We start from the raw sequence: 11502 nt of genomic DNA, 5'->3' as shown, positions 1-11502 counted from the left end.
TTCACTAAAATTTAATTCTTTTAATTCTTAATTAACGATGAACATATATAATATACAATTTATGAAAACTATGTTAAACAAATTGAACAATTTTTATGCAAAGTTTAAAAAATAAAAAATATGAAATTAAAAAAAAAAAAAATGATGAGAAACAGAATCACGCAAGCATCACTGCAAAGAAAATAAAAAAAAATTTTTTTTTTTCAGCAACTATTATCTATTAAATTTTTTGATTCAATGAAACCTTAAAATTTTTTAGTTAATTTGAAAAAAAAAAGTTGTGAAATTTATAAAGATTTTTTGCAACTGATTTTATATAAATTTTAACTATCTCACAAATTATCAGATAAATGTAAAAAAAAAATTTTGTACAAAAGAAAAAGAAATAATAAAAAGACTGAAATAAAATGATATTATCTAGGAAAAGTTCCGGATGTACTGGTTGCAAGTGATATGGATGATGATCGATGATTGCTTGATCGATGATATTTCGATAATGCACCAGTGGATGTTAATTTGATTAATTGTGGGCTAAACGGATGATTAAGTTGTAAATGTTGTATGTATTGATCAAACACCGGAGCCGTAAAGCCACAATCTTCACATACAAACACCTGAAATATTATTAATAATATTTGTTGTATTTATAAAAATTGATAAATCTAAAATATTATTTGATAATAAATCTAAATCTAAATTGTTAATTGATAAATCTAAAATGTTAATATATAAACAAAGCATATATCCTTATGCATTAAATTAATTACCATCAATTAATTACTGTTTTAAATTTTATCTGTTACAAACAGTATATGTATAATATTTTGACAAAAAAAAAATCTTTTCACATTTGTATTATTTAATTACATTAATTACAGTATATCATTCTTTTTTTTTTTTTTTTTATTTTATAATAATATGCAAATATGACAATAAAATTGTTCAAATTTTATATCATTTCACTACATTAACCTTATTTCCATCAACATAAATCATTTTTTCACCTTTTTTTTTTTTTTCTTAAATGAAGTAATTAAATATTACCTTACTTCGTCGTTCTTTATAACCGTAATTATGTTGTGTACCGTGTACCTTACGAAGATGTGATTCTAATGAACATCGCTGTGTAAATGATTTCTCGCACTGATCACATTTGTATGGTCGAACACCTAATTTAACAGCTAATTTAATTTTTCATGTTATTAATTACCATCTATTTTAATTGTCAGCATTCTATAATACTTTTATTTTGTTTACAAATTACTATTTCAAAGAAATTCGAAAAACTTTTATTTACTTCAATTATAACTATTCATACATTCATGATAGTCATTTATCATAAAGCATTAAAAAATTCCTAATTTTTAGTTTTAGTTTAGAATTAATTAAAAAAAAATATTAAACATAATTTTAATGAATAAATAGATTGAATGAAACCTGTATGAGTTCGCGTATGTCTCTTCAAATCAAATGTATCATTGAAACCTTTACCGCAAAATGTGCACAGGTATCGTTTGATTTCTGAATGACATTTTGCATGCCTATTTAAAAGCCTTTGTAATGCAAACTTCTGCAAACAATAAAAAAATCGTTATCAAATTTGTCAAATAAATAAAATAATTTATTACCAAAAAAAAAATGAAAAACTTTGTCGTTGAAAATGTATTAAATTTATTTCATTTTGTAGAAAATAGAAAGAAAAAGAATGAATCAGATTAACAATTAATAAATAGGGAATAAAATGAAGTGATTTAATTGTTAATGAAACAAACTTTTCCACATATTCGACATGTTAATAAACCAGGTTCAGAAGCAGGAGCTGGTGTTGCATCAATATCTGGCATACGGTAGCTTTGTAACATTGGATTCTTTACACCGTATCCACCGTTTATCCATTCTACTGTTGTTACACTCAACTACAACAAAAATATTTCTTTTTTATAAAAAAAAATATTAGAAAAGATATCGAGTGATGCAACTGTAAATGTAGAAGCTGTGGATACTGTAACAACATGGTACCGTAGCAATACTATTATGTGGTACTGTACTGTTTTATTTTGGGCTGAGAATGAGAAATTCTTTTTTGTAGGATCTAAATAATATATTTTTGTATAAAAAATATATTTAAGTCTTCGAGTAATTAGATTTATTCTTAGCAAGAAAACAGCAGAATATTAATTTAAACTTTCGAACTTACAAAATTTATGTGATTTTCAATTAGGGAAATTTTATAAGTAATAATTCTATTAATTTAAAAAAAAAAAAAAAACTTTGAAATAGTTTTTATTTTTCAAAACAAACAAAATTTCAATCAAAAAATTTTAGAAATGAAATAATTTAAATTGAATAAAAGAATAAGCGAGAATAATAGGTACTTGTGAATAAATATTGTTAGTTTTATATATAGCTAAGCATTGAGTATCATTTTTGCAAATAATAGGTTGCGTAAAACTGATGACCTCAATTCTTTTTCTACACTTGTCAATATACTTATAGTACTTCTGTTTGGTAAACAAATGAATTGATTGAACTTGAAGTTATTTAAACGATTATTTAAAATGAAATTTTTGAAGAGATGACGAGAAAAAAGCAACAAAAATATGCTTGTAGAAAGAGGTATGATAGAAAAATATAAATTCAATTAAAATGAGAAGTTGAAATTAGCAAAAGTTAAATAAATGGTGAATAATTTTACAAAAATACAAAAAGGCTAGAACGATGAAAAAACTTATTAAAATTGACATTTTTAAAAATAAAAATTCATTACTGACTTCCGCGTGTTTTTAGAAATGTCAAAAATAAAAAAGTAAAAAAAAATTAGCTACATAAAGCACAATTTAGACTGATTAAAGCTAGATAATCATATTATTAGTAATATAATATAATAATTAATTATGATAATAAAAATTTTAACAGAATATTGTAGTATTGCAAAATTCAATCAAGTAGCTATTGTTTTAATCAAAAGTGAGGTTTAACTCAATTTGTTTGAAATGATTAGGATTAAATTTAGACTAAATTAAAAAAATATATACCGGTGATGGTGTAGTTTGCTTTTTCTCAACAGCTGATGGGAGTAAGCTTTCAACGAGAAACAATTTTGATGAATTTTGCTTTGATGTAGCTTCTGGACTTTTCAATTGTTGAGCTGATTCCGGAATTTTTAATTGCTGAGGTAATAATGATGATGATGATGATGATGGCGGAACAGCGGATTTTAGCACCGAAGGAAATATTGCCGGAAAGCCATGAGCTTCAAAAATTATTGGGATAGTAATAATAGTAATGAAAATTCAAAATGAAACTGTTTAGGAAGGAAAAAAATGTTAAAATTTTATAATTTTTAATTTGATATCTCTTATATTTTTTGAAATATACGGTAAAAAATTAGCAAATTTTCTTCATGCTAAAGTTTCAACTCTTAGGTTGTACTTCATTTTGTTTCTATTCTTGAACACTTGATAATATTTCTTATCTTTTTGTCATTTGGAAAGATTTTTTCTTTATTGTTTATTAATTAGTAATATTACAATTATTAAAATTAAAATTATTAGTATTATTACAATTATTAATAAAAAATTTAAATTGAATTTGCTGCACTTAATTTAATGAAATATTATATGTCATCATAATACTTTTAGTAAAGTTTTTATCAGTGAATTTGAAAATACTTCGTTGATATGATCAAATGTTATATGAGCAGAAACTTACCGATGAATAATGATGGAATTGGTGGATAATAAATGGTTGTAAATGGTAAAGAAGATGGTAACCAAAAAGATGAGTTCATTACTGGAATACATGTAGCAATATGTTGCTATTAGTATTATTTCTTCCAGCAATTAAATATTTTCCTTTCAGTATGATAATCTTGTAGTTGTAAATTAAATTTGCTTTACTTAATTTAATCAAATATTATATCAATTTGCTGATATTTAATCAAATATAATATTTGATCACTTGGGAAAATTCAGATTTAAGGAATAAATATAGCAAATTTAACATCTGGAATGAACTTACAATTATTATTAACTCTTTGGTTATAAAATAATAAAGCAGGTAATTATTGATCACAATTTGTTAGTCTATCTAAGATTTATGTGTGTATGAAATCGGTGAAAAAAAAAAAAAAAAAAAAGGAAAAATATTGTTAAAAGATATTAAGTTGCTTTATTTGTCGTTTAATTAAGTTTCCGATATAATTTGATCCACCTTATTAAACAATAATACATTGAAGCGGTAAGAAAGAGCAATTATTTATACTTGATAATGGCACAGAGAAGAGAGAGAATGAAGAATGCAAAGAGTGAATCCGGTTTACCGGATACATGCTAGTATTGAAATGTTTCTAATAACATAAATAAGTCACTCCACCCATCGTATCCATTCAGCATTGCATCATAACTACCGTATGATAATGGATGCAATTGTCTTATCAAACAACCAATCATCATTTTTATTTTATTTTTTCCACACCAAATTAATGATAGCATTAGATAATACCAAACAACACTATAATTTCACATATCTTTTCCTTTTTTTCTCTCTCTTTTATCTTTCAATCATAAAAAGACATTTTGAAATAGTACATAAAATGAGATGAAACAGATAGTACTATTTAATGAAAAAATATGCAAAGCTGAAAAAGTTAAGATAATAATTTGTTTAAATAATAAAACTAAAAGAAAGATGACAAAATTTTTAGGTTAGTTATAACAATGGTAATGAGATTATTTAAATAAATTATTTTAATAAAAAAGAAAAAAAAAATTATTGGATGAAAAAGAGGAAGAGTAATGATAAAATATTGACGGAAAAAAGACAAGAGAGAGAGAGTGAGAGAGGAAAAGAAATAAGATGTAGGAAAAAAAAAAGATTGAAAAGGTATAAAGTACTGTAATGAGAAACGATAAGTGCCTCATATACACAATTCTAATGCACTATTTTAATGGGTTTTATTAATGCAAGGATGGCAATTATTTGAAGCATAAATTTGCAAATTAAGGCGTAAATGTGAAAGAACGGAGTATGAAATCGGAATTGAAATACTTCTTTATATTATATCATTCAAAATTAATCATTGATGGATAAATTATTACGTTACTTACCAACCAACCAATCAATCAACAAACCAATCAATCAATCAATCAATCAATCAACCCATCAACTATTTATTAAGTTTTAACCATTCAATTTCATAGTAATAGTAACTATTTTAGAATAAATCTTACTTAATTAAGATATCTCTAAAATTTGAAACTTTTATATTGTTAATACAATTAATCGTTATTTACCAAAATTTTCAAGCCAATTTATATGATATCTATTTTTGGATAAAATAATTATCTCATTTAATGATACTTTTCCAATGTTTAAGTTTTCATATATCATCAAATGTGATTTACTTAGTTTTTTCTCTTTTTTTTTTTTGTTTTTAATTTTGATTAGATAATTTTTTAAATTTGTAATTATTTTGTATCTAGAATCATTTTTTTCTCTGCAAAATATAGTGTATACTTTGTTAATAATTGTTTTATATTATATAAATTAAACTTTTACAATAGTTAAAAACGGTTTTGATAAACAGTCAAATAGTTAAAAACAGTCAAAACCGTTTTTAACGTGTACTGTAACGTATGATACAAACATTCTGACTTATATAAGTTTGTTCTGACGTATGTTATTTATATTTATTGTGATAAGCATCAAATTGTATTTCATATGAATTTATTTTTCTTTGTCGTAATTCTGATCACTTATCTGAATGTATATTTTGTACTTTCAAAAATTCTGCGAATAAAACAAAATGAATAAGTAAATAAAGTTTTGGTAATAGGACGAAAAATTTCACTGCTAATTTAAGAAAGCAAAATTTTTTCTCTACTCCTCAAATTTTGTGCTGATAAAAGAAATTTATTTGACTTATTCCAAAGAAAAATTATTCTTTTGATAATTGTTAGTAAAACAAAAATTATATTAATAGAAGAAGAAATAAAAGGAAATCAAAAAAAAAAAAGCTAACGTAACAAACTTTTGACTTATTCCAAATAAAAAACAAAAATGCTTTAAAGTACATATTAAAATCGACGTGACACATAAATGGCCGAGAATTATTTTTGATTGATACCTTTTTAACTATCTAAAAATTATCCAAACATTTTTTTTTCTAGGTCAATGAATTTTAACATATTCGACAAGAGAAATCGGACATAATATTTGATTATAACTTATATTTTTCTATGTCAAAATTTGAAATTTAATTATTTTTAAAGCATATAATACCTGGAAACTTCTAATCAAATAATCTTTGCTCTTTGTTTATTTCTTTTCATCATAAACTACATTATTATTGATTCAAAATTCGTAAAATTTCATAAAATGAAGTGTCAATTTTCAACTTGACCTTGAAAAATACGGCCAAATTAGCAAAAGAATGATGATAATTGCGGTAGCATTAGTGAACAATATTTACAATACATGAAAGATGATGAGAAGAGGATGTGTAATAAGTAACGACTAGAGCGGAAGTGTAAAGGACACGATGATAAACGGAGAGAATTTTAAAGGAAGAAAAGAAAGAATGGAAAAGAGAAGGAGTAATATAAATTAACAATGAGTTAAGGTAAGATAAGATAAGGTAAGGTTATATTTCGAAGATGAATTGATCCGTTCAAGTAGTACTTTCTTTACTGGCACAAATAATAACCAACAACCGTATAATAATAGGCATAACGATAGTATTAATGAAAACTTTCAACATAGTTAGAATGTGACAAAAGGAAAGTTTTCAGGACATTAAGATAACCTTGAAGGTAACCCTCTCAAGTAATATGTTTATGAGATGTGAAATGATATGATTATGCATTCAATTAATTTTATACAATTTCATATATAAACATGTTAATTTTCTCAAATTATGAAATTTAAATTTAAATCATTGATGAATATAATAGGATGTAATAATAAAGGAGATGATTTAGAGTATAAATAAAATTGATAGCAGTAATGAAGGAGATGATTTAGAGTATAAATAAAATTGATAACAGTAAAGGTTAAATTAATAAAACTTTACTGCTATCGCTATTCCTATTCATACTGTCACATAAATGTCAATTTTATTGATTATTAAAAGAAAAGCTGAAATTGTAAAATTAATTTTAAAACAATAAACAAAATAATATGCATAGAAATAAAGTAAAAATAATCTAGCATATTGTAATCACAAAAATTACAAAAAAAAAAAGAAAAACAAAATACAAAAAAACCTGAAATTAACAAGTTTAAAAAACAGTAATGAATGAAACACTGGTGGAAATAAAACGAAGATAATTTAGGTAAGAATTAAATGGTAGTATATTTAAATTTCACTTACCACTACTGCTATTTAATGGGTGGGACAATTAGAAAAAGAGGATTAGAGGAATGTACTGATTGAAAATTATCGAATTTTTGTGTGTAGAATAATTGCCAATGAAAATTGCAAAAATTTAATCTTTCTTTCTTTCCTATTTCAAAAATTTTCTTTTTCTTAAATTTAGATACAGATTTATTTTTATTTTATTTTCATTAATACTGATATTAATTGTTGGTTTATTTTCACTAATATTACTATTTTCATTAATATTAATAATAATAATATTAATACACTTATTATTATTGCTATTATTACTATTACTACCTACTACTACTGATAACAACATCAATTATAAAAAATAAATTAAATTTCCATTTAAAAATCTACTCTTTTTCAATTTACAGTTGGGTTAAAAATGAAATATATTAGATAGGTTGAAATTAGTAAAAAGTTGTAAATTAATCAAATATCATTAACATTGTTATCAACAATGCCTATCACATTATCATCGTTATTGTCATCTTACCCCACTATTACTTGTCATCATTACCTGTCACATTGAGTTATATTGTTGGAGGCTTGCACATACACACATACACATACACACATACACATACACACATACACATACACACATACACATACACACATACACATACACACATACACTATATATTATATTATAACATGACATTCATGACATTTCAAAAAGTTTTGTCAATTTTATGATACATACAAAAGCGACAAAGCTGGTTTATTTCCATTCTTCTTTCACTTCTCCGCCCAATCAACCGTATCAGTGAGATGCAATAATCCAATCAGTGATATTTACAAAAGATTTTGAAACGGTAAAAATCTGCCGTAAACAACATGAAATAAATTGAATTTTATAAAATATCAAAAAAATTTTTCATATAATCAAAATGCAAATACAAATTATAAAACCAATAGAAATTTTGATTTTAAAGTTTTTTTTTTTCTTCAAAGCAAAAAAAAATAGAGGAAACAACTATTCTTTTTCTAATTCAACCATTTTTAAATTTTCGCCAGTTCAATAAGTTTTTTTTTTCAATTTAATTTTTATAAAACGCACAACTAAATTAAAAGAAATGATATAATTTCTAAATTATTATTATTGTTATTTTCTTTTTTGCATGTTTACTTTTATGGAATAAATATAAAATTTAAGAAAGGATTTATCACAAAATTATTTTGTAATTCTATATCTATTGTCTCCTATTTTAAAATTATCTTTCCTCGTAATTCTTTTTCAACATTTACACTTTTTTCTTTAATGGAAAAAATTTTTTTCCATCGCTGATAATAATGTTTTTTTATCATTCTATTTCTAATGAAATAGAATGATAAAAATAAATATACTTATTCCTTTTTTTTTTTTTTTTTGCTTTATTTAAATAAAGTATAAATATTTATTTAGTGAAAATGTTTCTTAAAAATTAAACATTTTTCCTAACCAAAATAATTTTTTATTTTTAAACCATTTTTATAATTCTCTTCAAAATTTTCAAATCATTTATATCGAACAAAACGATGAATTTTTGATTACTAAATTTGGAAATAAATATAAAAATGACAGTGAAAAATTGGAAGATAACACCAAAAAAAAAAAAAAAAAAAAACGATAAGCGAAAAATGAAATATAATTTTACTGGAATGATTGCAGGAAGCAAAATATCATCCCTCCTCCTTTCTTCTCCTCATTTCCTATCTCTCTCTCTCTCTCTCCTTTGCTTCCTTTCTCTTTGATGTCATCACTCTCGATAACTTTGCATACAATTGGTACTTGTTAGAAGAGATACTTGAAAATATGCTTAAAATGTTATTATAATGTCCTTTATAGCACTTTTTCATGAAACATATTAAAATTTAAAAATGAAAAAAAAAAAAAAATACTTTTAATCAATTTTTGACACAAATTTAAAAAATATAAAATTTTTATTTCTAATTTTTTTTTTTAAATGCGGAAAAAAATTATTAGTTATTATTGCATTAAATAATCGCCAAAAAAAAAAAAAAAATGCCATCCTAATTTTTTACTTTTTTTTAAAAAAAATTTTTTTTTTCATATATATAAAAATAAATTAGATATGAAGAGATTAATTGATAAATTTTGATAATATTTTATCAAGAAAATTAAAATGGAATTTGAAATTTGTTTCAACTTATTAAAAATGTTAAAAACAGAAATGAAAAAAAAGAATTATTTTTAATTTTTCATTGTTTCATAATTTTTCAGATCGTAATTTTGAATAATATTAGTTAGATAATTTGACAAATTTTGATAATATTCATCATTTTCCGGATTCATTAATTATAGTATTAGCCAAACATTTTCATAAACGGATACGGTAGAGTAGAATAAAAAATATTGATAGTCAGGTTAGGATATCTCAGATTGATTACATTGATTACGTTTTTTGAATATGAGAACATTTTAGATACGTTAAAAATTAATTTTGTAAATTTAAATCGAGGCAAAAAAATTGAAAGATAGCAAAAATTTTTTTTAACAAAGACAAACAAAAAAATTTTGCAAATTATTGATTAATTTGTTGAATTTTTTGCTATGAAAGAAAATGTGGAGAATAGAATTTGGAATTTTTTTATTAGTAATAAATATAAGCTTAAATTTTTTGCTTAAATTAATTAAACAAAATTAAATAGTTACAATTTTTACAAAATAACAAGCAATGAATGATATGAGAAAATTATTAAGGTAAAATAAAATATATTCAAACAATTAAAATATAACAAATTAACAAAATTAATTTACAAATACAATATGCAAATTCAAATCATAATGCAATCACATAAATAATTTATAAATAAATTATTGTATTTGTTATATTCTTCTAACTTTTACATCGATTATTATCCATTACTTTTGAACAAAATGTTGAAAATTTCTTAAATGATACATCATTCATTGTGCATTAAAACATTGAATAAAATATAATTATACAAAAGCTTTCAAATTAATCATTTATATTTTAATAATTTAAAAAAAAAAATTTAAGCAATGGGTAGTAATTTTGAATATGATACAATAAAAGTACTTGCAAATTATTAAACTTATTTAAATTACCCCCCCTTCTCCCCCTGAAATGCTAAATTATGCAATGTAAATTGCAAACAGAAATTAGAATAGAAATGTAAAGTTAATTTAAAATCACTGAATACCACAAATAGTATTCTTAATTAACTTTAATAATTAGAAGGTTTATCTATTCAACTTTTACGTATAAATTTTGCTCTGAACACGTCACATATATTTCACGTAACAATCAATTTTTATTCATCCATTTCAAATTTAAAATTTGTTTTCATGTAATATATTAATTATAGCAGACTTATCATATACTAGCTAATCCATCCAGTTATAAAATAAATTAAAATATATAATCCGATATTTAAAATAATTAAATATATAATTTCATATCTGTTTTCTAATCGATATATAATCGTCAAAATTATTCCATAACCAATATGTGTAATAGACGTATAAATGAAATATTAATATGCAAATACAACAATATTCTAAATTTATTTATTAATAAAATAAATAATTAGCATTGAATTAAATAACAAAAAAAAAAAAAAAAAAAAAAAAGCAATAAGGAAATTAATTTTAAGAAGAAAAAATTTGAAGTTCAAACAATTAAGCATACAATAAGCAGTAAAATTTTATAAATAATTGTAAATTTAAAAATAAAAAAATTTTTTTTTTTAAAAAAAATTTAAACCGTTGAATATACAGTAATTAATGTGAAATTTTACCGAAAAATTTTTTGTTAAATGTTACGATGCAACGGCATTGCATGTACAAAAGCAGTAATATTAAAATATATAAATTTATTTGTGTATGTGTGTATGTATGCATGTATGTATGTGTATGCGTATGTCGGTTTGTTTATTTGCATACATATATAAATGTCTGTTTGTATGTGAATTATAAAAGAAGAATTTGTAAAAATGTGCTAAAGAGAGAAGACGAAAAGATGGGATGAATGAATGAGGATGTATAACCGAAATTAATGGTGTGCTACTAACGACTTGATCGTCCAGAAAAAGAATGATATCAAAAAACCGGAACCGGTGGAACCATTTCATTTTTCTTTTTTTTTTTT

General features: G+C 22.9%; 1 protein-coding gene across 1 annotated transcript; it reads right to left on the bottom strand.

The window, feature by feature from the left end:
* Nucleotides 1-413: 413 nt before the first annotated feature.
* Bma-lin-48 (Uncharacterized protein) lies at nt 414-3790 on the bottom strand (the record flags this gene model as incomplete). The annotated part of the gene is made up of 6 exons (XM_043076304.1): nt 414-614; nt 1045-1169; nt 1438-1570; nt 1773-1916; nt 3036-3253; nt 3712-3790. 6 exons carry the CDS (start codon nt 3788-3790, stop codon nt 414-416), a joined length of 900 nt encoding a protein of 299 aa, XP_042932238.1.
* Between the last annotated feature and the right edge of the window lie 7712 nt (nt 3791-11502).

Source organism: Brugia malayi, assembly GCF_000002995.4.
Source record: "Brugia malayi strain FR3 genome assembly, contig: Bm_v4_Chr1_scaffold_001, whole genome shotgun sequence".
NCBI classification, from domain to species: Eukaryota; Metazoa; Nematoda; class Chromadorea; order Rhabditida; family Onchocercidae; genus Brugia; species Brugia malayi.
This window is presented reverse-complemented; position numbering and strand designations above follow the sequence as displayed.